Source organism: Eumetopias jubatus, unplaced genomic scaffold (assembly GCF_037043125.1).
Source record: "Eumetopias jubatus isolate StellerSeaLion01/CBP00866 unplaced genomic scaffold, mEumJub1_p1.0 scaffold_1, whole genome shotgun sequence".
NCBI lineage: Eukaryota > Metazoa > Chordata > Mammalia > Carnivora > Otariidae > Eumetopias > Eumetopias jubatus.
In genome coordinates, this window is record NW_028274807.1 from 85,699,387 (window position 1) to 85,725,852 (window position 26,466).

The window sequence follows — 26,466 nt, forward strand, 5'->3', positions numbered from 1 at the left end:
TGCTCACAGATAAAACATACAACCAGCTAAAAATGCCTCTCAGTATTTAGAGCCATGAAAAAATTTAGCTCATCGGTCATTATAGTCCCCAAATATGAATATTTATTTATAAAAATATCTATATTGCCTTACCAGTATATTATTATATGCATTATAAAACTCAATAAAAATGTTAAAAGAAAGAGATAAGAATAGAGGTCCTAAAGGATCTTCTTCCATCTTGATGGATCTATAGAGATTAGGGTCGGGGTAGACTGATACTCCATTCTCTGTAATAGTAGCGGCTGCCAATTAGGTCAAAATATCAGTGTCTGTGTGTAGGGCACACTGATTAGTTGAGGCCAAAACATGGGTTTTAGCAAACTCTTATCATTTAATAATTCATTGAGTTTTGAAATAACAGGAGTCAAATGGGGTCTCCATAAGGAATCTCTGCAAATGTATCCCACTCCAAGCAAAACTAATACATATATATGGAAATCTCAGCTAAGTAGAACTTCATTTAAATGAAACTAAACTTTTGGGGCACCTGGGTGGCTTAGTTGTTTGAGCATCTGGCTCTTGGTTTCAGCTCAGGTCATGATCTCATGGGTTATGAGATCAAGCCCTGAGTCAAGCTCACACTCAGCGGGAGTCTGCTTGAAGATTCTCTCCCTCTGCCCCTCCTCCAACTTGCGTGCACACGAAGGTTCTCTCTTTCTCTCTCTCTCAAATAAATAAATCTTTTAAAAAATAAATGAAACTAAACTTTTAAAAAATTACAAAAAGTGATACTCTAAACACCCATGTATATATACCTGTGCCAAAAAGATTTTTAGGTAATATTTGGCAGAATGTTTTTTTGTTTTTTAAAGATTTCATCTTTTATTTGACAGAGAGAGACAGCACAAGCAGGGGTAGCAGCAGAGGGAGAGGGAGAAGCAGGCTTCCCAGTGAGCAAGGAGCCCAATGTGGGGGCTCCATCCCAGGACCCTGGGATCATGACCCGAGCTGAAGGGAGATGCTTAACCGACTGAGCCACCCAGGCGCCCCCAGAATGGTTCTTTGACAGAAATATTCATTAAGGTTTTCTGTAGCATTGTCTTTATGTGTTCTCTCTCTCTCTCTTTTTTTGGTATTTGTTGTAGGTGATTGTTGAAATTACATCTTCTTATTCTCTTACCAGGTAATAGATTCCATGGATGCATTAGATAAGGTTGTCCAGGAAAGAGAAGATGCCCTAAGACTTCTTCAGACTGGTCAAGAAAAAGCTAGACCTGGTGCTTGGAGAAGAGACATCTTTGGAAGAATCATCTGGTACATAGTTTCCACTGTGGTTTTTCTAAGATGAGAGTGGCAGTCTCATGCCTTATTCTCTTGTCTATCTTTTACAAAAACTCTCACCATATGAAATATATTATAGATGTATCTAATGTAAACAGAGGTCCCCAGACCCCACTGGGGCCCCAGGATATGAATGAAGGTAACATTATCTGGTAGGCCAGGCACCCCATTCTCATGATTCAGTTACTTGTAGGTTCTTTATAACAGTAGTTCCTAACTTATGTTAGTCATATGACTTTTTGAGAATTTGATTAAAGTTATAGATCCTTTCCCTAGAAAAATGTACATGTGCACATGTAATTTCAAAGAGTTATAAATACCATGAAGCTAATTTTAGGACACATACCTGCCCATTAAGAACCTGAGACTTATGCAGCACCTGGGTGGTTCAGTCGTTAAGCGTCTGCCTTCGGTTCAGGTCATGATCCCAGGGTTCTGGGATCGAGCCCCACATCGGGCTCCCTGCTCCGTGGGAAGCCTGCTTCTCCCTCTCCCACGCCCCCTGCTTGTGTTCCGTCTCTCACTGTGTTTCTCTGTCAAAGAAAGAAAGAAATCTTAAAAAAAAAAAAAAAAAAAACTGAGATTTTAAAAAATTCTCAAAAAAAAAAGGAAGTTCTCAAGGAATAAGGCCATATGAACCCATTTCAATGTTTGCTCCCATTGCCATCGGGATAAGCCCTAGTCCAAATTATGAAACAGTTTATTTTCATTACAACTTTCCACCTTTTGTCTCTCTAGTTCCCAAAGTTCTCTCAGACCTTGGGAAAGGATCTGATAATAAACATTCAAACTGAGGTATAAATAATTGAGAAGGTTGTATTGACATTTGGATTGAGCTTCTAAAAGGAAGCATACTTGGTAGAATTTTAAACATCAGTCAGCAAAATGAAGAAGGCATTGTGGGTGGTTGGAGACTTTCCGTGCACTCCTGAAAGTAAACCATAGGATCTTTTAATGGAGTTTGCAGTAATGGGGCTGCTTGGAGCCAAATGTAGGGGAGTAGCTGTATGTCCGTAATGGAATCCAATACAGGAAAGAGAAATTACCAAAACATCTAACTAGAAACTTTATTTTTTACTAATTTTTATTTGGATTAATCCAGTTGAGGTCAGTTAGGAAAGGGTGAGGATAAAGGAGAGAATTTGTGTCAGTATTAGAATCTGGATGAGTGCTATTCTCTTCCAGATTTTTTAAAATTTTGCTTTTTAACTTTCCAGAGCTAAACAAAGTAGTAAACAAAGCAATGATGTCATCTTTCCAATGTAGCTTATTAACTCAGACATAATTCCAGTGCCTTTTCCTAATTTTCTATTGCATGTTAAAATATTTAAGATAGCCTATTAAATGCAGAGCTCCTTCTTAAAAAACACTTCATCTAAGGGGTTTTTTCTGTCAACAAGAACATGTGGCATATTATGTTATATTAATATTATTGCAGGGGGAGGGGCAGAGGGAAAGAGAATCCTAAGCAGGCTCCATGCTCAGCATGGAGCCCAATATGGGGCTTGATCTCATGACCCTCAGATCATGACCTAAGGTGAAATAAAGAGTCAGACGTTTAACCAACTGAGCCACCCAGGTGCCCCTGTAAAATCTTTTAAAAGCCAGTTTAAAAAAGAAAGCCAGTTACATCTCATTTTATTGAAAACATATTTAGCTCAAAGATGGTTAAAACTTTGTAAAAAAGTGAAAAATGTATTAAATATTTTCTATTAAGGCAGTACCTTTTTGTTTTCTTGGCAGGCACAAATTCAAGCAGTGGCCTATACCTTGGTACCTAAATAAAAGATACAATAGGAAACGATTCTTTGCAATGCCCTACGTGGAACGTTTTGTCAGGTGAGCACAAATACCCTTAATAATGAAACTTAACACAAGTTAAGCTTTTACATAAGTAATACATGTACATTGTGGGAAAAAATAGAAGAATCAGGTAGAAAAGATGAAAGTCTTCCATAATCTCACCATCCAGAAATAGCTTCTGTTAACATTCTAGTGTATATCCTTTCAAAAATTTGTATTGCCCTTCTATTATTCATCAATCTGTATGTAAGTACATGATTAAATCCCTCTAATGTGAAAAGGAAGGTCCAGATACTTCAGTTGCATAACATAGCTCATGTTATTGCATGAAAGGGTGCTAGGGTAAGGGGAGTGCATCTTTTGTTACGTTAATGATGTAACTTTTGGAGAGCACCTAATGATGGGGACTAGTTGCTAGAGGAACCAACTTTGAATAGGTGGTTGAAACTTTCAGTCCCACTCCCTGATTTCTGGAGAGGGGAAAGGGGCTGGAGGGGAATCAGTTGCCAGTGGCCAGTGATTTAATCAGCCATGCCTATGTAATGAATCCTCCATAAAAACCCAAGAGGACAGGGTTCAGGGAGCTTCACTTTTGGTGAACAGCACCTGGAAATTGGAGAGTGGGATGCCCCACTCTGCCCTGTGCACCTCTTCTATCTGGTTGCTCCTGAGTTTATATCCTTTTATAATAAATCAGTAATCTAGTGAGTAAAGGGGTTTCCTGAATTCTGTGAGCGACTCCAGCAAATTAATCGAACCTAAGAAGGGGTCTTTGGAACCTCTGATTTACAGCCAGCCTGTCAGAAGTACAGATAACAACCTGGACTTGGAACTGGCATTTGAAGGTCAAGGAGGAAGTTGTGGGAACTTCCAGCCTGTAGCGGGTTGTTGAGCACAGGTGACGACCTCTGATGCAGTTTCCATGTAGATAGTGTCAGAATTAAGTTGAAGTCTCAGACATCCTGCTGGTGTCTGCGGATTGCTCTGGGGGGGGGGGGGGCACCACCCGTGGAAATAGGTCCCGAACCCTTTTATATAGTACATCCATTCTACATGGGCATTAAGTAGCACTCATCTTTTTCATCATCAGTGCTCTAGATGCGGTCAATCCTTGATTTAATTCTTCTTGCAGAAGGTCTCCAGGGTCTGTCCTTTGTACTCCATCTCTGCCCTAGTGCATTCCCTCTTCATCAAAATGAATTATTGAACATCTTCCTCACTCCAGTCCATTCACATATTGCTTCCTGGCTCAGTTTCCTCAAACCTTTTTATCACGTCAGTGTTGTTCAAAAATCTACAGTAGCTTCTTGTCTACAGAACAAATCCCAACTCCTAATCACCCATTCCACAACTCAGTGTTAGCTGCGTATCCTTCATAAAAGTCATAACCTTTCCTATTTCCTGAATAGTCTTGCTCATTTTCCTTTTGTTGCTCCTTTATCTACAGGTCTGAAATCTCTCCACCATTCACATTTTAAGGCCCAGTTCAGATGCTAAGCAATTAAGAAATTCAACTGCACTGTTGTTTTTTTCCTCCAGTTTCTCTAAGCCTAATGTGCCATTTGGTTCTTTTGTCCCTTAGTCATACAAGGTGAAGCTATAATTGACTTTTAAAATAACGTATGAGAATTTATGAATCCAGTGTCACTCTTACAGGCCTTATACATGTTCTAATTATTCTATTTTTGAAACTACCTTTCTTAGCCTTACCTTCAGAGCATGAAGCATAATCTTCTGACTGTTCTTAAGAATAACCTTTATTCTTTCATATGGGTTCACTGATTTTTTTAATGGCCAAAATTTAGTTGGAGCAAAGATTGATGAATAGAATGGGTAATCTGATTTCAGCTTTGCTTAGTCTTTATATTTAATTTACAAAATACCTTATATCATATTTTTAAACATCTACGCCTATTTTGGTTTTCACCCAGATAGAATTCTTTTTTTTTTTTAAAGATTTTTTATTTATTTGAGAGAGAGAGAATGAGAGATACAGAGCATGAGAGGGAAGAGGGTCAGAGGGAGAAGCAGACTCCCCGCTGAGCAGGGAGCCCGATGTGGGACTCGATCCCGGGACTCCAGGATCATGACCTGAGCCGAAGGCAGTCGCTTAACCAACTGAGCCACCCAGGCGCCCCTCACCCAGATAGAATTCTTATCTCAAATTTCTATGACCTCTCCCACAGCACTGGCCTGTTAAGTTATTCACTACCTCTTAATTCTTGTTATATTTTATATAAACTTACGCCTAGTGATCAATAAAATATCCTGGAAAATATCATCTTAAGTACAGTAGAGGGTTGGCCTCCATGATGAATTTATCATTTGCAATTTTGATTTGTAATTGACCTTAGAGGTCAAAGTAATTTTAGCTGAGGCACAAACGCTTCATGCTCCAGGATGCTAGTGGATAGAAGCAAACTTATAGAGTGGTGAGTCTAGCACGTAAGCATCATCTCTTAGTATAGTTTTATTCTCTCTGTTGTAGGGAAGATGATATGGTAGACTGAGTGCTATTTGGAATTAGGGAATTCCTAAAAGTCTCAGGATATATCTCAGGGTACAGAAAAATCTGTTGTATTCAATAAAACTAGTGCTTTTAAAATAAAGTATAGAAAGGTAGCCCAGTCTTTTACAGGCTCACATGATCTGTTCATTCTTTTCAGGTAGGAAATAGAATTGGTGTAGGGTTACAGAGGGTTTTGATTTCAAGTTCATCTCTGACTTGTGTAGGTTTACAGTGATTATTCAAGTTTAATAGTCTACATGACACACCTAAGATGGAGGCTGGCATGATTGAGGCTTTTAGGTAATTGATTTGGACATACTTTGATAGTACTGAATAACAGGGGAATAGTTTTGTATAAATTGCTGTTATGCTTTTATTATTCTAGATTGAGACTTGAGAAACGAGCCCGCACTGAAGCAAGAAAGAAAAGTTTAGAGAAAAAGAAAGAAAAATTTCTTCAGAAAAAGTTTCCACATCTTTCTGAAGCCCAGAAGTCAAGTCTTATCTAAAATGTCTGAATTCTTGGGCACCTGGGTGGCTCAGTTGGTTAAGCGACTGCCTTCGGCTCAGGTCATGATCCTGGAGTCCCGGGATCGAGTCCCGCATCGGGCTCCCTGCTCAGCAGGGAGTCTGCTTCTCCCTCTGACCCTCCCCACTCTCATGCTCTCTCTCTCTCTCTCATTCTCTCTCTCAAATAAATAAATAAAATCTTTAAAAAAAAATAAAATAAAATGTCTGAATTCTTAAGTTGCCATTTTGTTTTCCTTTGATAAGTCTATATACAAAAGTAAATGTGTATTAAGTAATTTTATAAAGAAATTGTGTTTTTAGTCAAATGACAACTCTTTTAAGGATTAATATGCATGCTAACTCTGGAAGTGGTCCTGCTTCTACCAAAATTTTTTAAAAATCAGGTATAAAGTTCAGACACCCACTTTATAAATTCTGACATCTAAACAGACTTTAATTAACATCACCTGTACCCTGGGGTGGGAAAGTAATGTCAACTGCTATAGCAAAGGCAGTAAGGTCGTCTTGGACCCAGGTAACATTTTTACTATTATGTTAATAGCATATGAAGGGGGTGTGGATATTACTGTTAATAAACAGTGAGTACTTTCACTCAAAATCATAAAATACATTTAGTCCTTAAAGTAGTTAAGTCATAACACAACAATAATCCAAAAAAGTATTTCTGGAATGGCTAATAATTTTTATTTAATTTTGCAAGCCTAAGGTAAAAAGCATAGGCAATAAGTTTTACTAGTCAATAAAAACCAATTCTACTAGTCACTGGTAACTGACATACTAAACAGAGTTGGAAAGCATTTTACTGAAAGCAAAATATTTAGAGAAAATAGACATTTATACAAAATTATAAAATGCTTGTAATAAGAATAAGTGCATTTCAAGGAAAGCACAAACTTATCTTAATTTATAGAGCCAGTTAAAGCCTTAAAAAATTTAAGTGGAAATTGAAATATGCAAAAATGTATAAACATTCTACAAAAGATGGTCATTCTTTTCCTGAGTATACTAAAGCTATGAAACTTAAGGTGACACAGGAAGGTAGAGCTTTGGGAACTCTTTTCAAGGGCATTTCCTTTCTACACACTGTTTCCCTCCTTCTTCATATTCTTGTTTGGAAATCCACATCTGTTGAAAGGTACCCTATAAAATGGAAAGAAAAGTTATATATTGTGCCTTTTTATTAGAAAATACTTTTTAAGTATCTTTTCACAACTCCCAATCTTTAAAGAACCCTTAAGCCCCTCCCCCAAATAGTCCTCCATCACTCCCCTATTTCAGCCCCTCCTCCAGAACACCCAAAGACACTATTTGGAAAGAATATTAAGTCTACCTGTTCACAACTGAGGCTTTCGAAAATGGCTGTGACAGGAAGATGGGAGGTTTAGCTACGATGGCTTGCTGCCAACTTAGAACAACAATAGAAACTGTCGTTGGAAGGCTTGATCCTAGTACAGAATTGAAGAGCTATACCCTAGCACTTGACTAACGGCAGCACTTAGATCTCAAAAGTGCTCATCTATCAGGACTAGGATAAAGTTTTGCAAGTACACACTTGATAGTACACAGGCACTATAGACGGTGGAAAGGAGGAAAATGACCCAAGGAGGAAGGAGCCTAGGCTACGTTAGTAATAAAACATATAAGGACAAATTCATTCCCTAAGATTGACTCTATTCAAGTGGATTCGTGCATGGTATTCCATTTTGATCTAAGATCTAGTAAAAGACTGCAAATAGAACAAATACATAAGACATTTACTAGCTTAAAAATGTTTAGTATAAGTACTTCATGACATTTACTTTGGCTGCTCTGAGGTGAAGGGGAAATTCTCCCCAGTCTAGGGTTGCAGGTAAGTACAAGGATTTTTTCTCCTGATTCAAAGCAAGCACCTGTCAAAGCAACATGCAAAACCCAGCACCATGACTTCACCATTTGCCCCAAGAGCCAACTCCTGATTTCCTCCACCTCCCCAAGAGGCCAGGGAGCAACAACCAGGACCTGAGAAGGAATGATTTAATTTTAAGTGTGCTACAGAGAAGTCCTGACCAGTGCCAATGGGAGTATGAGAAGAGGCGTGAGTAAGTTAGTAAATTCCCACCTTTGAGAAGGGAAATTGAAAATCGGCTGACAAATAGCCACTGATAAGGGACTAAAGCATTTTGTTAAATTAGAACATGTGAAAGTGGTATTATTAGGTCCTCTACTCATCTGATAGTTACAAAATACAGAGAGAAATGATGCACTGGAATTATTTTATCTTTTTACTATATTCACTGGTACACTTAAGTTATATCATTCAATAAGACTATTTTTCAGTTTACTAACCAAAGATGCTAGAATCGAGCCTCCAATCCATGAACTAAACCTCCGTTCAACTGTTGTATTATTTGCAATCAATTTCAACCGCATACTCTAAAATAGAGAGGGAAAAATAAGTATTAGTACAATCAAAACATGACTCAATTCAGAAAATTCAGTTTTGATGACTGCCTAATGACTTTCAGACACCAATTATATGTGGTTATGTTGCAACAGCTAGGCCAATAGTAGGCACGGGTTGAATTACTGTATAAAGTATTTTGACTAAACTACTTTGTGGCTTTTAATGTATAATATTTAATAACAAATTATATAAACCTTAGGAACTGCATACTAAAAAGTATGGCACTCACAGTTTATATCCTAGAATGGCAAACACATACTGAATACTTATAAATCAGATACTATGCTAACTGCTTCATACATTATTTCATTTCTTCCAAAACCCAATCTATCATCCCAACCTGCTAGCTCCTACTTTTTTTGGCCTTCACACTGTCCTAATCCTTCCCATTCTAAGGTCACTCCACCCCCCTCCACTTCCAAATCAAAATGCAGACATCAGATTTCAGGTTAAGCTTTTTATTCGTACTGATTTCCTCCCAAATTAGTGTTTGTATTTTGAACTCTCTTGATAAACAGTTTATGGCTCAGGACTGTCCCTGTCTCCCTATATCGGGAGATCTTTCCCCTACCCGGACTTTGTTTCTGGGGAACGTTCTCAACTTGTTGGTACTTCCCTATTATTCTATATGAACACATAGTTTGAGTCTTTTTCACAGTGAATAAATGTGTATGTTTTGGGGGTAGAACATGTGCTACAGGAGGGAAGGAGTGCTGGGAGCAGGAGGGATGAACATGGGTTTTTGTAGGTGAGGAACCGGTTGATATCGATCACAAGGAAATTTTTTTTCCCTGTTATTGCATTGATTTTTAATTGCCTCCTAAATGACAAGGATAATACCTAACTGCTCTTAACCAGACCTTGGACAGCCCAGGTCTATATATATTCATTATTCTGGGACTTCCTATCAAATCCAATTAAGGTCTTTTCCAGGTCAGACTCTATCTCCAAGAATGTAGTAAATACAAGTCAGGGGTCAAATCAGAGGGGGAGACGAACCAGGAGAGATGATGGACTCTGAAAAACAAACTGAGGTTTCTAGAGGGGAGGAGGGGAGGGGGATGGGTTAGCCTGGTGATGGGTATTAGAGAGGGCACATTCTGCATGGAGCACTGGGTGTTATGAACAAACAATGAATCATGGAACACTACACCAAAACAAATTATGTAATATATGGTGATTAACATAACAATAAAAAAATAAAAAAAAAAAACAAGTCAGGGGTCAATCCTGTGCCTATTATCAATATTTAAATAACAATATAACAACTTAAATAAGAATTCTAAAAATGCGCCATATATAAAATGTTCCTTTATGAGAAACAAAAAAGACTCCCAAAAATAGAAATTCTGTAGATACAATTAGGGCCCATGTAACCCTTAATAAGTTTCTTTTAATGTAATAACTAGTACAGAGTAACATACAAAAAACTACTTGATAAGAAGTTTTAAAATCTAAAGATTATGACTACTACTCTGTTATCAATGTGTACCAGATCTTCTCCCCAAACCACGTTCTTCTAATCCTTTTAAAATCCTTTTTAAAGTTGTCGCAATCCACCCAGTGATCTTTTTAAAACAAACATAGGCGTTCTGCAGTCCTCTGCCAAATTTTATCCCAGAAGTTCACTATTAATAAGCAACGTGACCTGGTACCTATCTGTGTGGGTGGAATTGTGTCCCCCAAAGAGATATGTTGAAGTTCTAATCCCTGGTACCTGTGAATGTTACCTAATTTAGAAATAGGTTCTTTGCAAGTTTAATTAGGATACAAATTAAGGACATATTGGAGCAGAATGGGCCCTTAATCCAATAGGACAGGAGTTTTTATAATGAAGAGAATAGACCCACAAGAGAGGACTGCCCTATGACAACGGAGACAGACTGAAGTCTTGGAACGGCAACCAGTAATCACCAAAGGATTCCTCGCAAACCATCCAATGCTAAGAGGGGAAAAAAGAATTCTATCTCTATGTTTTGGGGGTAGAAAGGAGAGAGGAGAGCCTGCTGACATGTTGATTTCAGACTTCTAGCTTCCAGAACAGAATAAATTCCTGTTGTGTTAAGCCACCCAGTTTAGTCTGTGGTACTCTGTTATGGCAGCCCTAGGAAATTAATACACCATCCATCTTCCCAGCCATATCACTCTTCCCACTTCTGCACAGACTAAGCCAACTACGTTGAAATATTAGAATATGCCATCTTCCCGTCATAGTTTGCACATGGCATTCCCTCCACCTAGATGTCCTTTCATAAATTACCAACCAGTTGCACTCCTATTCATTCAGTTTCTTCATGAGGGAGTTAAGTGCTCGCTCTACAGTGTTCCCTAGAGTGCCTGGTTCATGACCTACTAAAACCACTTAGCACGTTACAGTCTTTATGCAAGTCTATTCCTCCTAGCAGACTGAGCCCTTAGTGGGCAGGGATTATAGTTTATATCCCCTAGTGCCTAGCAGACTATAGGTACTTAAATATGGAATCAATGAATAAAAGATTCAAGTACAACAGTCATTTATGAAAAGATGTCATCTGAAAATTCAAGTAACAAGGGCTATTAACCTTTTTTTAGGTAATACTGTATTAGGCACACACAAAATACCAACCTCATCTATAAGATTACACCAGCGATGAGGACACAAGACTGAAGACTACTACCAAAGAACAAATAAAACTTACTGGGGGAGTTTTCTGAGAGAGCTCTCTATTCAATCTGTCAGTAAAGCTCTGTATTAGCGTGTTTCCTCCTGCCACTATAACACTTCCATAGAGACCCTAGGATTAAAAAAAAAAAAATTAGTTCCAAATGTTTCCAACAGTTTTTTTTTTTTTTTAAGATTTTATTTATTTACTTGAGAGAGAGAACACAGAGGGAGAGGGAGAAGCAGACCCCTGCTGAATAGGGAGCCTGATGCGGGGCTCAATCATAGGACCCTGGGATCATGACCTGAGCCAAAGGCAGCCGCTTAACTGACTGAGCCACCCATGTACCTGTTTCCAACAGTTCTAAATACAACTACAACTAAAACTGTGTCGTCCTCTACAATTTTCCCTTTCTTTTTTAATATTTTTATTTCTATATAGACCTAGTACCTTAATCCAGTGGTTCTCAATCCTTGCTGCACATTCAATTCATTTAGGGAATTTATAAAACATCAATGCCGGGGGCAATTAAATAAAAATCTGGGGATGGGGCCCAGGCAAAGGTTTTGTTTGTTTGTTTAAAATTCCAGATGGGGGGGCGCCTGGGTGGCTCAGTCATTAAGCGTATGCCTTCGGCTCAGGTCATGATCCCAGGGTCCTGGGATCGAGCCCCGCATCGGGTTCCCCACTCCGCAGGAAGCCTGCTTCTCCCTCTCCCACTCCCCCTGCTTGTGGTGTTCCCTCTCTCGCTGTGTCTCTGTCAAATAAATAAAATCTTAAAAAAAAAAATTAAAAATTAAAAAAAAAATAAAACTCAAGAGATTCTGGGACGCCTGGGTGTCTCAGTCGATTGAGCATCCAACTCTTGGTATTGGTTCCCATCATGACCTCATGGCTCATGGGATCAAGCCCTGCATCAGGGGCTCTGCACTCAGTGGGGAGTCTGCTTGAAGATTCTCTCCCTCTGCCCCTGCCCCCACTCACGTGCTCCCACTCTCTCAAAAAAAAAAAAAAAACAACCTTCCAGATAATTTAATGTGCATTTAAAGTTTAAGAACCACTAACTTAAAGCAATTATTCTAAAACAAAAACCCAAACACAGTTTTTTGGCAGAGAGCTGCCAATATTTAGTTAGAGGTTTATTTTATACCTTCATCTTGGAATGCTCATCTAGAAGTTACAGTATTTAAAATTAGACAATGAAGATTATTTAATGATTATGATAGACAATGCATAATCATAATATCCCTGGCCAAAATGACTGCTACCTTTCTCTTGCAGGGTTATGCATCAGAACGACATGGGGAACTTTTTCAAAATCGACATGCTGATTCCTCCCCCAAATAAAAATAAGTCCCTACTTACAAGTATATTTACCTCTAATTTGCATGTATGTATCAGAAAGCTAAATGTCAGCCTACCTTTTTTTTTTAAGTTTTTATTTGAATTCCATTAGTATACATACGTATCAGCCTGTATGCTTTTTAGTGGTTAAGTTCATATTTTAAAAATTTATTCCAAATGTCTAAATCATCTAACTTTTAAAAGAGAAAATGGAATATAGAAGCATGTCCTCTGCAATCAACATTAGTTAACTAAGGGAGAAATCTCACTAAAATCAAGAAGTTATCACACTCTTATAGTAAGTATAATTCAATTAAATTGCCTTCCCCTAAAGTGGCCTTGAATTTGTGCTAAAAAAATTCCATACTTACATCCCTATTGTCCTTGAAGCAGCACATGCCTGCCAGGTGGCTAGTTGAAATAAAGAATATTTTCATAGCCACTCAAAACTCTTTTTTGAACGTTTTTTATACATCTCTAGCTATCAGCACTATGCTCTAAGCAAATGAATTAACTCAAACAATTTTTTAAGGCAATATGTTGGCTACAAACTGAATCTAGGGTTTTAATTTTTTTTAAGATTTTTTAAGGTTTTGGGCGCCTGGGTGGCTCAGTCGGTTAAGCGACTGCCTTTGGCTCAGGTCATGATCCTGGAGTCCCGGGATCGAGTCCCACATCGGGCTCCCTGCTCGGCGGGGAGTCTGCTTCTCCCTCTGACCCTCTTCCCTCTCATGCTATCTCTCATTCTCTCTCTCTCAAATAAATAAATCTTTAAAAAAAAAAAAAAAAGATTTTTTAAGGTTTTATTTATTTATTTGAGAGAGAGAGAGCACAAGCAGGGGGAGGGGCAGAGGGAGAGGCCAGACTCCCCGCTGAGCAGAGAGCCTGACGCAGGCCTTGATCCCAGGACCCTGGGATCGTGAACTGAGCTGAAGGCAGACACATAACTGACTGAGCCACCCAGGTGCCCCTGAATCTAGAGTTTAAATAAGATATAATCAATCTAATAATTAGTATATATATAATATGGAGTTAGTACATAAAACTTGGCAAAGCACAAAAAATACGAAAAATATGAAAAAATAGTTTAGAAGCACTCTAAACTATACTCCATGTAAAAGTTACATAATTTAAACCCATACCTTCCTAAACAATAAAAGTAGCAAAATTATACAAGAAAAATCACCAATAATATATATTTTGGTTTGTCATGTTTTAGGACATCTCTAGAAGAGCACTGTCCAAAAGAACTTTCAGTGATGACAGAAATGTTCACTATCTGCACTGTCAAACAGTAGCCATTAGCTACATTTACAATGTGGCTAGTGCAACTGAAAAATGGAATTTTAAATTTTTACTTATTTTTTAAGATTTTTTTTTTATTTATTTATTTGAGAGAGAGAGAATGAGAGATAGAGAGCACGAGAGGGAAGAGGGCCAGAGGGAGAAGCAGACCCCCCGCTGAGCAGGGAGCCCGATGCGGGACTCGATCCCGGGACTCCAGGACCATGACCCGAGCCGAAGGCAGTCGCTTAACCAACTGAGCCACCCAGGTGCCCAAATTTTTACTTATTTTAATTTAATTTAAATTGTCACATGTGGCCGGTAGCTTCCACGGACACCACAGTTCTAGAGTTTTGCATTTTTCCTTTTCTAGTACTTCATGATTTTACACATTCTAAAATGGACTTCAAAGTCAATGGCCAAAATTGACAACTTAAACAGTGATCTGGGGGTACTTCCTTACCCTAAAAAAATACCTTTATACTGTAAGCAGAAGGCTGACACTTACGGGTCTGATATCAATATCGCACATTCCAACACTTGTAGTGACAACGTGACTGACTCCCAGCATTGTATTTCCCGATAATCCCTACAACAAAATAAAAATTAGTAGTCAACAGAAGAACTTCAAACAACACACGCAAAAATATCTAGTCAGTCTTATTTAGGTTTTATAATTACACAAGATCTTCACATATATGGGACAAGTCAAGCTAATTATGAAACAAGCTTTTATACCTTTACATTGGAAGGGTCAAATAATCCTTCAGGAATCTTTAACCGTTCTGCTCCAAAGTCACAGTTGTACCCATTGGGGAATTCATAATGAACAGTTGGCATCTGTGCAGCTACTCTGAAAACATATTAAACAACATTAAACAAAAGACAAAAAAAAAAAATCCTGCTCAAAATATAAACTAAGAAATTATCAACTTGTAAGAAAGCAGAGTGAGAATATCTTTCTTTTATGTTAGTCAGTGTTTCTTACCATAACTTTTTACCTTTAGACCAGTTAAGCATATTCTGCAATTCTTTAACTAAACAAATCGATTTCTCTCCTCATTTATGAAGTATTCAGTGTTTAGAAGTTTAGTATGAAGTTTTAATGAGCTATTATAAATCTTGTAGATAAGAAAACATACTGTTCATCATAAGTTGAATCTGATACTTGAAGTACCGAAGCTTGAAAGTCCTGGATAACACACTATGAATTAAAAAAAAAAGTTTTTAAGAAACAAGGTTATGGAGATTTGTCTTTGCAATCTATACTTTTGTAGTATTATATCTAAAATACCTTAATGAAACCAGACCATGTTTCTGGATGGCAAAGTCATTTCAAGGGTATAAGTCTATCCAGCAAGGACTCAGAGTATCAAGAAACCGAATTCTAAACATTTGCATTAGAAACTATATTAAACCACGGGCGCCTGGGTGGCTCAGTTGGTTAAGCGACTGCCTTCGGCTCAGGTCATGATCCTGGAGTCCCAGGATCGAGTCCTACATCGGGCTCCCTGCCCAGCGGGGATTCTGCTTCTCCCTCTAACCCTCCCCCCTCTCATGTACTCTCTCTCGCTCTCTCAAATAAATAAATAAATCTTTAAAAAAAAAAAACTATATTATACCACATTTAAGTTAACAATAATTATGGAACAATGAAGAAATAAAAAAAAAAAATCAGGAACCCCTGTACCTGTCCTGCATAACAAAACTGGTTTGAGAACACGGTTTTTTCCTTAAAAATAAGCCTAAACTTAGAAGCAAGATTTCATTATCTGAATATGTGTACATGTGCACATACATGGCATCTTATGTAATTTTTAATGACTGCACATAGTGTAAAAACAATGAAAAATTTTACTACGGAATACATACAACCTCTAGGCTGCTAAAGAAAAATCTAATATCTAGGCAAAATTGTTAATCATCTTCACAATTTCCCCTTCTACTGAACACCCACAAAAAATCTTTATCTTTAGGTGCAAAACAGTATCAGAGAGGATACATCTCTGACAGTAAATTATGGCTTTCATATCCTTTTACTGTTAGAAATGCATATACATCTGTGGTGTGAGAGGTTTTACTAACTCCTCTTCCTTTAAGTTGTATGTTCAGAGATGGATCTTTAGTAAAGAGAATCTTACTGGCTCCTTACTATGAATAATGACATTTTTAATATGGCTGACTGATGTTAAAAAAGAGAACATAACTGAGCCATACTAGCAGGTCTCTACATACTAGAACCATTCACTATCTTAGACAAAAAAATGTACAAAATAGCATGTTTGTTTTTATTCTAAAACCAAAGTTCCTTCCAGGTCTTATTGTAATCCAAATGAATATAATAGTTTGTTGAGATAATTTGTTTGACAAATATGAAAAGCACCTTTCCCTCTCAAAATAAGCTATTATTTTTGTTTGTAAAATACCATTAAAACTATAAAGTGCTCAGGGTGCCTGGGTGGCTCAGTTGGTTAAGCATCCAACTTCGGCTTAGGTCATGATCTCTGGGTCCTGGGAGTGAGCCCCGCATTAGGCCCTGCACTCAGTGGGGAGCCTGCTTCTCCCTCTCCCTCTGCCCCTCCCCCCACTTGTGCTGTCTCTCAAATAAAATCTTGAAAAAAAAATACAAACTGCTCACATTCTATTCAAAAACCTACAGCCTATAATGGTTTTATAAAGAGAATAAGGGTACTTACATTACACATGTAATTGTGCCAAGATCTTGTAACCTGTGGCAATTTCTCTTTTCTTTTCCAGTTCGCTGGAGATCCTTCACGAACAGCTTCCTGAGTACCAAGAGCATGTGCTAGGTTAACAGAGTTCACAACATGGGGGTGGGGAGTTGGAGATAAATCCCAAAGAGAAAATTCAAGCATCACTTACTTTCGATGCAATCATATATGGAGGAATCAGTTCTATATTCATTTCTTGGAAGAGTTCTCTGCATTGCATAGTAATGAAGTCTCCAGCAAGAGGGGATTTCACAATGCCTATGAAAACAGATTAAACAAGGCTAAGACAGCATTAAATCCAAGCTCCTTGGGACAAATTCTTCTGTGTATTTATATATGAATAACTTTTTCAAGTAGAATTAACTGAACTATCCCTCTAAGCATGAATGAAGCCATGCATCAGTTTTAAATACACATTATAAAGATTTTTTAAAAACTCTTAATAAAGAGACATTATTTGGAAACTGGTATGACTTGATAGTCCACTTCACTGCTCTGTTATCTACGTCTTCATAGCAGCTAACATCATCTCAGCGTACCCTCATTAAATCCATTTACCTTGCTGAAGGACATAGCCATCGTGAACTGGAATTGCAGTGGTATGAGTGGCTCCACTGTCCAAAATAAGCCCAGTAGAACGACCATTAGCAAATCTAGTTTAAAGCATTAAGGAAAAGAAAGTATCAAGGCTTGTAAAGGGAAGGTTTTATTAAGGCATTCTTAAACATGTGTATTATGGCTTAAAAGGTGTTAAAGTTAATCCAGGGATGAAAACTGGTGTCAAATAACTGGCTTAAAGACAAATGACAACAAGCAGCACTTCCAAAATGATGGTGAAAGGGAGTCAGGGAAACCTTTATCCCAGAGACATCTATTAAACTGGTCAAAATTAGCACAATCATTCAAAGTCTCTGGAGCCAAATGAAAGGACTTCTATTTAACAAAATCTATAGAAACTCAGTAAAACGGTGGGAGGCTGTGGCATTTGAGCTAGGAACTAAAATCATTCTCCACATAGGTTAAAGAACAACCATTTCAGCAGTGTGGCAGTTCCCACAACTCAATGGGAAAGCTATTCCAGGTGGATTCAACAGCCAACAAATATTGGCAGACCCCACATTCCACAGCTCTGTGCTGCAGAAGGCATGTGTCACATGAACCTCATAAACCAGTACGTAGGAGGAGGGCCATTCACTTGGTCATCAAGTATTTACTGAGCATCTATTAGGTGCCTAGTGTTAAGTCTGGTACTGAATAATGGAAGGTATTCAGTCTGGCCCTGACATTCCCAAGCACAGAAGGCACAAAAAGGTGCTCCCAAACGGACTCCACCCTGAAGGATATCCTGTTTAGTAGAGACCAGTAACCTGTGAAAAGAACAACTCAGGGTGCCCCGGGGGTATAATGGAGAGCCCACCTAACCAACCCTGGGGAAATCCAAATGTAAGCTAGGGAGGAAAACACAGGGAAGAGAGAGGAACATGTGGAAAGGGCAGGTGGCAAGAGGATACAGTGAGGCCAGGGAAGTGCAAAGTAGTTCAGCAGAGCCTGCAAGAATGTTGAAGATGATTCTGGCTTAAAGCAGCCTGGCAATTAAAGATGATTATTAGAGGGGAGTAAAAAGAATGGGCAAGGTAAGAGGAAGGGTTGCAGTAATCCCAGAAATAGCTTGCACCGAAAGCAGTGGCAGTGGAAAGAGAGAAATCAATGGATTTGGGAGGTAGTGGGGAGAAAAAAAAAAAAAGGTCTTGATGACCGACTAGAAGGGGTAAAGAGAAAGATTTCTAGTCTGCGCAACTGCGAGTAAGAAGATATAAAGGAGGAGGAATAAATTTGAGGGGAGAGAAGATTAATTCAGTTTTGGATATAATGAGTTTAAAGTGCTTCAACAGATAATTAATACAAAAAGTTCTAGTAGGACAGCTGGATGTGGGCCTGAAGCTCACAAGAAAGATCTGGGATACAAAACAGATACGGATTTGGAATCTGTTAGTGTAGAACTGGTATCTGAAGCCAAGGAAATGGATAATTTAAACCAGAAAGAGCATGTCAAGAGAGATGAAGGGCTAAGGGCAGAAAACCAAGCAATGCGTAAGAATGATCAGAATCAATGAGAATCAATGGCTAGAAAGACAGGTTGGTGATTTATCTTTGCTAGTACTGGTACCCTACTGACCTCTGGTCAACTATATACATAAACATTAATTTGATGCTCTATTAATACAAAGTGACAGATGCAGTAATACCAGACTAAAAAGTGGCATAAAGGTATATGGACCTTCCTATAAATAACAAAATCTGGACAAATTATCTTAAATGACCATCTTAAGATATTAGGAAGTATTCAAAAGCAGTCAAAATTCAGCCAAAATTTACTCTCATAAAACAGCAACTGGAAGGGGTAAGAAGTTCAAGTTGTAGCTTCCTTGCCTGAAAGTGCTCCCCACCTCCATGGCCACAGTTGGGAAAGCAGTGGTGGAAAATTACAACTTTACCACCTTCAGTGAACAGAGAAAGGAGTTCAGCGCTGGAAGAAAAGCTGGACAGGTAAGGTAGAAACCCTGGAAGCCAGAGAACTACAGAAGGGGTCAAACCCAAACCAAAACCAGAGTATAAAATATACCCTTATCTCTGACTGACTGCTAAACGCTTCAGGGGCAGGACTTCAAGGGTGCCCAACAAAAACAGAGAAAACAGTAATCCACTCTGCAAAATCACAGCAGCTAACTGCATTCTCCAACAGTATGCAGCTTGGACAGCAGAAGGCCCTCTTTACTAGCCTGAGGTGTCAAGAGGACAGGGCCTGAGGTTGGCAGATATGAGAACCCAGCTATCAATTAAGTCAAATAAAACAATGCTATCCTTCTAATATTTTTGTTTTGGAAAATATATCTTTTTCATAAAAATGTTATGTTAACCTTAATGGGTCTTTTTGGTCATATTTAAGTGAATACATAAATGCCAAAACAATTCTCAGTTAGGGCACCTGGGTGGCTCAGTCAGCAGAGCACCTGACTCTTGGTTCTTGCTCAGGTCATGATCTGGGGGTCATAAGATAAAGCCCAACATTGAGCCATGCATACATCAGGCCCCCGCATGCATCAGGCTCCGAGCTCAGCTGGGGATCTACTTCTCTCCCCATCTCTCTGCCCTTCCCCCACCTCACACACCTGCTCACTCTCATAAATAAATAAATCTTTAAAAAAAAAAAAAAATTCTTAGTTTTAATTTCTCACAGTAATCCTGACATATAATCCACACAAACAAAATCTTGGCAGTCCTCAGTAATTCTTTAAAGTTTGAAGGAGTCCTGAAGCCATACATAATGTTTGAGAGGTCAAAACAATTTTTAGAATACTACTAAGATGTTATTTGCCTTTTTCAAGCTCACCCTTTCATGAGCGTATATGCGACTTTTCCAGAGACCATGTCACATGTGATACAGAACAGACTGAACTCAAAAGACAGATATGAGAATCCAACATCTGCTATTAAGCCTGACATTAAAGAGATCTGAAAATATGTAAAATAATTCCACTCTTCTCGTAATTTGGGGGGTTTCAGAAATCAACTGATTTTCATTAAAATATTTTACATTAACATACAATGATGAATTTACTTAAACTAAGAAATCTAATTTTTTTGGTTTCTATTTTAATTTCCAATATGGTAAACACTGCCAGCTATAATTCACATAAATAAAAGCTCTGGATGTACAAGGTTTGAGATCCACTGGGCTAGAAGAACATAATAAAAGGACACCAGTCAGCTAAATCCAGAAATGTAGGAAATTCTACAGGACAATCTACTTCCTTAACAGACAAATTACAAGAGAAAAAAAGGATCAGGGGGAGTAGAATCTATAGATTAAAAGAGACCTAAGAGACATACTGAACAAATACGATGTATGACCCTTGTTCAGGTCCTGACTCAAATATACTACACTGTTTTAAAAAAAAAGTTGTGATTACTTTTTTTTTTGTCTTTAGACACATGGTAAAATCTTTTAGAGATACATGCTAAAGTTTCTATGGATAAAATTATACCATGTCTGGGATTTACTTCAAAATCATAGTGGGAGGAGGAGTGGGTTGGGTTTTAACTACTACAAGTTAGCTATGTGTTGAAAATTGAACTGTGTGACAGGCACATGGAGGTTCAATATAACATTCTATCTTCTTTTGTGTTAGAAATTTTCCATAATAAAAGGTTAAAAAAACAGAACCATGCCCCATTCTGTTTACACACTCCTTATAAGGAAGTAGCCAAACAGACCTATGTTCAAGATCAGTAAAGCCACTTTTAAATTGTGGACTTGAACTAGTTTGCTTACTTTGACCACGTTCCTGAGAGGGTTATTAGGGGTATTAAATGAGATAACACACACAGTGCTAGCTAGCATTCTCCAGCCTCTACTCAAAAACCTGCAATGCTATACTAGAGTCTAAAGTTCAAATTTTAAAAATCTAACATGCAAGGTCTCTACAGTTTGACCCAAACCTATTTCCACAACTCCTTCTGAAGTCTAATAGAAATCTTCAACTATAAACTAAGTCACTGGAAAGAACACTTACACTTTCTACCTCCACACTTTCACTAAAATCATCTCCAAAACACAACACTAGGGACACCTGGGTGGCTCAGTCAGTTAAGCATCTGCTTTTGGCTCAGTTCATGATCACAGGGTCCTGGGACCGAGTCCCGCTGAGCAGGGAGCCCACTTCACCCCTGCCTGCTGTTCCCTTGCTTGTGCTTGCTCTCTCCCTCTCTCTCTCTCTCCTTGTCAAATAAATAAAATCTTAAAAAAAAAAAAAGCAAAACACAACTCTACAGACAATGTTAGATTACAGCTACCACAGTGATTCTCATATATATGTAAAATTTACTTGAATATTACAGCAATCCAGGGAGGTATACAGCATAAGTGAGTAAAAAGTAAAGCTAGGTTTTAAGCACTTAATTCAAAAATCACACAGTTTGTAAGCATTTCAACTTAAACTCTAAATACAGGGCTCCTTCTCCCCATCATACAAATAAATTCTGTTCTCTTCATAAAGATTTTTTTTTAATATTTTTATTTATTTATTTGACAGAGAGAGAGCAAGCACGAGCAGGGGAAGCAGCAGGCAGAGGGAGAAGCAGGCTCCCTGCTGAGTCCCGACATGGGACTCGATCCCAGGACCCTGGGATCATGACCTGAGCCAAAGGCAGACACTTAACTGACTGGGTCACCCAGGCAGCCCTTAAGGTACTATTTAAATCAATTATTTACCTCTTAAGAAGAATATCACATTACAAATTCTTTGAGATAAGGACATAGTATTTCCTTATCTGTCCCCTAACAAGTCTACAATAAATATGTGATTTTCTAAATATTGGTGATTAAATCTTAAGTGAATTTATAGGTAATTTCCACTTTTCTATGGTAATGAGAGAGAAGGGAAATGACAATCTCTGAACTTATTTAATCCAACTGGCTTAAACATTACCTTCTATTCACACTCCCCTTCTAAAAACAAAATTTTTTAAAACCTTGTCAACAAGCAGGATGTGAGCATTTCTTTATTTCCCTCTAATAACTTCTGGTATATCTATTCCAATAAAAAATACTGAAAGACAGATAGCCACAAAGGCAGAGAGAAAAAGCCAAAGAACTGGCTCATGTCTTCCTGCTGGGGGCATTCTCTTTAACGGCAGCACCACATTTACTTTGAAAGAAAAGCTGAGTATTACTCTTTCAAGGATACGCTGTCAAAACTGCAGTTTTGCAAAGGAAGAATGCAGGGATGTTGTAGTGTTCAAACATTAACTCTGTCAGTTTCTCTCTCTTTGCTCTAGTATTCCACTTGAGAAGAGGGAAAAAGAAATGCAAGTTATTTACTGTTTAAAAACTAAAATGTTGATTTCAAGATTCAATATAGCACTATATTAACAAAGATGTAAACATTAAAAATAGAGTACCACAGAAAATAATCTTCATATATATGTATATTTCTATTTATCTGTAAATAAATTTAGTAAATATAAATTAAAATTTATCATTTAATAAAAAGTAAAATTATCTGTTGCCATGAATTCTACAAGTTACTACTGACTTTTCAAAGTACAACAAAATCACGATTCTTATAAAGTATATTAAATCTTAAGAGTGAATCTAGTAATTTTAAACCACCAAATTTTCCTACTTAGAGTTGGTACTCCTAAAGGAAACTAGGAAACAAAATACTGATAATTTATGATCGTATGCTAGCCTGCTGGGCTCTTTGGACTCTACCAAATTTATGTCACAAGAGACTTCAGTCTAGTAAGTTCCACATTTGCCTTCTCTCCTGGAGAGCAGAGTATAAAAGCAGATACGCCCTGCCCCTGGGGCATAGGGACAATTCATAAATCCAAATGGGAAGCAGCCCAAGGAAATCAAATGTTAAATAAATCCCTGGGAAAAAAATAATAATCAAACCCCATTTAGGGTGCTTTGTTATTGTTCTTTGAATATTTTAACTACTGAAATAATAAAAATTATAATAGTATATAAAAATTAATCCCCCTTTCCCGAATTTTCAAAATTCAAAATATGAACTTCTATGCCTCTTTAAAGAAAAATAAAACATTCTTCGAATTAGTTTAAAAAACAGCAACTACAGAAACTCAGAAAAGAAAGTTTGTCTTACCGGTGCTTCTGACATGAGAACAGGATGCAGGCTGGCTTCTGATTTGACATGCATTTTGTAGGTATGATCCAAAATAGCCTGGAAACTATCCCAGTCTTCAACTATAATATAAGATTAACACCTTGAAAACAATGCTTAGTTGAAGATGAATACAGAATCTTTTAAGAGACTGTTTCTACAGTTTAGCATTAACACTTAACATACAAAACCTACTTATTTCATAGATTTACTTCATAATATAGTACTTTATATAGACATCATCTTTGTTTTCTATAAATATGGAAATTCTTTTTGGTTGCTCCAGCCCCCACAGTATCACAACTCTTAGACCTGTCCCAAATGTAATTAGTGATACCAAATAATTATTCAGTAAGTACTTACTAGAGACAGTATGCAATTTAAATGGTAAGAGAAAATACAAAAGAATGGTATGATCTAGATCTGATATTCCCAAAAAGCTTATAATCTACTTGAAAAAAGATTAAAAGATTAAAGAAAGAACCCTCAGGGAATATAATATGCCTTCAATTTGGCTTCCACCTAAACATTCCATCAAAAATGCTTGCATAAGTCACTAACGACCTTCTAACAGACAAATCCAGCAGAAACTTCACATTTGTAATATTGCTTGACCTTTTTTATTTTAAAGATTTTTATTTGATAGCGAGAGAGGGAACACAAGCAGGGGGAGTGGGACAGGGAGAAGCAGGCTTCCCGCCGAGCAGGGAGCTCCACGTGGGGCCCGATCCCAGGACCCTGGGATCATGACCTGAGCCGAAGGCAGATGCGTAACAACTGAGCCACCCAGGCGCCCCTTGACCTCTTTAACATTATGACACTACTGACTACTCAAGAATTTACAAACTTGCTCTGCCACAGTCCAAAGAAGAATGTCATGACTTGTACAACATACTCCCACAGGCATATGAGGATTTTGTTTGTTTTGGTCAATAAACTTTGTCAGTCACTCTAACTTTTCCCTTCTTAGTGTAAATCTCAATGTCACAGCTGAGAACAATGAGAATGAATCATTTCTATGCTCCCAGAACTTGTTCTTCCCTTGGCTTTCTGCTGAATATTTATTCTCCTACATCCCTAACTATTCCTTCTCATTCTCTTTCATGGGCACCCATTCTTCTCTTTGGTTAAATACAGAACAAGCTCTGACAAGGAACCCCATCCTCAACCCGTGTCTCATATTTCACACTCTTTTTTTTTTTTAAAGATTTTATTTATTTATTCATGAGAGACAGAGGGAGAGAGAGAGAGAGAAGCAGAGGGAGAAGCAGGCTCCCAAGGAGCAGGGAGCCCGATGTGGCACTCGATCCCAGGACCCTGGGATCATGACCTGAGCCAAAGGCAGACGCTTAACCATCTGAGCCACCCAGGCGCCCTCATATTTCACACTCTTTCTGGCTAATAAAATGCAACTCCGTGTCTTAAAATTTTTCTCACCTGCTTACTACAACAGCACCTATATTCAAATACTTTGAACGCAATAACAAACTCATTTACATGCTGTACAGAAAAAAGCCTGCTTGCAAGAAAAAAGCATGCTGTACAGAAAAAACCTTTGGCTGGCATCCAAAGGTTATCACTGGACTGATAACCAGTTCCCTACACTGATATAAAACTTCCCCTAAATGGTAAGACTAGCTCACTGAGCCTAAACTGTTTGTACAATGTGGTTTATGCTGAATACCTTCTTTCCCTCTGGGAGCCTTGGATTTTTAGTACATGCGAGGCAAAGGGTCCCTACGTGACCACCCCAGTAAAAATCGTCTCTAATGAGCTCCTGTGGTAGACATACACGTTGTTACATCTCGTCACTGGAGGAATTAAGTACATCCTTCCTGACTCCACTGTGAGAAGACTCTGAGAAGTTTGCATTGGTTTCCTCTGAACTTCACTCCATGCCTTTTCCTATTTTGCTTTGTATCCTTTCAGTGTAATAAATCTCAGCCATGAGTACAACTGCAGGCTGAGTCCTATGAGTCCTTCTCGTGAATAACTGAACCTAAGAGTGATCTCAAGTATTACACTTGCCTTTTAAGACCATAAAACTTGCTCCTTCCATTCTATCCTACTTCAATGCATGGTACCCAATCACCCCAATTAAAAATCGAAGAAACTTTTTCAACTCTTCTCTTTTCACCTCTTTTGATATCTCTCAAAGCCACCTCAGAATCTCCACCATCAATGATAAAATTTCAACGCTCTTCACTTCTCATCTGAATTCTCACCTCCCTAACTGATCCTCCTGTCTCTATTAACTCCTTCCAATCTAGCCTACATATTGCTTTTAGAATCATCTCTCCAGCTGGCAAATATGAACATTTCATACCTCTGTTTAAATTCCTCTGGGGTTACCTTTCAGAGTTGCCAGCTTAATACACCCTTTGCATGGTTTACAAGCCCTATTATGACTGCTCTCTGTCCATCTTTCCTGCAACTGGTCCTAATGCATCCACTGTTACAGCCATACTTAATTGATGATCTTTCTAAACATGTGCGCTTCTTACGCAGCTCCACCTCTTTACATATGCTGGTTGCTCTCCTTTACCCAGCCTTCCAGTCAGGCTAACACTTATTTATTGATCAAGATCCAGTAAAAAAGTTACCTCCTTTATGAAAACCATCACTGACCCCCAATGACAGAGTTAAATACCTCTCCTCTCTAATCCCACTGCTTATCAAACATAGCTGTAACACTTATCCTACATATTTGTATATTTGTATCCATCTCCCCTGTGAGTCTCTTAAGGAAGAGGAACGTGTTTAATGCATCTTTGTATTCTCAGTGCCTGGAACATCAGCTTGTGGAATAAAAACAACAAAATACCCGGTATTCGACCTACAAGTTTTATGTCTAAAACATAGCATGTACACTCTATAAATCAAATCCACAGAAGCAAACACCGTACCCATCCCATTTTTTAGTGGTGAAATGGCCTCTGTGTTCTCCCTGGGAACGCGCAGGGCATTAGTATCTATGTAATAGGTGGGGCCGCCTTGTTTGCCTTTATCGCCGTCTATCTCCATCAGTGTGCTTCCATCATCTCTTTCTACCACCATACCAATAGCTGTGGGGAAATCCACCTGGAAGAGTCAAGAAAATGATATACAAGTTTTACCTGCTTTCACCAAGTAGTCATTTTTTTCTAACTAAAGTCTTACTATAATT

The 26,466-nt window shown here is 38.2% G+C and overlaps 2 protein-coding genes across 3 annotated transcripts in view; one reads left to right on the forward strand and one right to left on the reverse strand.

Moving 5' to 3' along the window:
• Positions 1-17,075, forward strand: part of MRPL47 (mitochondrial ribosomal protein L47) — a 40,559-nt gene extending 23,484 nt beyond the window's left edge. The window contains exons 5-7 of one of the 2 annotated variants that reach the window (XM_028100833.2): positions 1,166-1,296; positions 3,067-3,162; positions 16,637-17,075. In XM_028100833.2, the coding sequence (XP_027956634.2) occupies positions 1,166-1,296; positions 3,067-3,162; positions 16,637-16,694 (285 nt within the window). In that variant the 3' untranslated portion in view covers positions 16,695-17,075. Of the gene's footprint in view, positions 1-1,165; positions 1,297-3,066; positions 3,163-6,020; positions 6,383-16,636 lie in introns of those variants that run through there. The other variant, XM_028100832.2, reaches the window with a different exon arrangement.
• The window catches only part of ACTL6A (actin like 6A), a 29,765-nt gene continuing 10,162 nt past the window's right edge, over positions 6,864-26,466 (reverse strand). Inside the window, exons 3-14 of the mRNA XM_028100831.2 lie at positions 26,207-26,381; positions 23,283-23,383; positions 22,359-22,456; positions 17,170-17,264; positions 16,763-16,869; positions 16,576-16,665; positions 15,022-15,083; positions 14,618-14,732; positions 14,388-14,468; positions 11,288-11,383; positions 8,492-8,578; positions 6,864-7,306 (exon numbers count right to left, since the gene is read on the reverse strand). Coding sequence (XP_027956632.1) covers positions 7,226-7,306; positions 8,492-8,578; positions 11,288-11,383; positions 14,388-14,468; positions 14,618-14,732; positions 15,022-15,083; positions 16,576-16,665; positions 16,763-16,869; positions 17,170-17,264; positions 22,359-22,456; positions 23,283-23,383; positions 26,207-26,381 — 1,188 coding nt within the window. The 3' untranslated portion in view covers positions 6,864-7,225. The remainder of the gene's footprint in view (positions 7,307-8,491; positions 8,579-11,287; positions 11,384-14,387; positions 14,469-14,617; positions 14,733-15,021; positions 15,084-16,575; positions 16,666-16,762; positions 16,870-17,169; positions 17,265-22,358; positions 22,457-23,282; positions 23,384-26,206; positions 26,382-26,466) is intronic.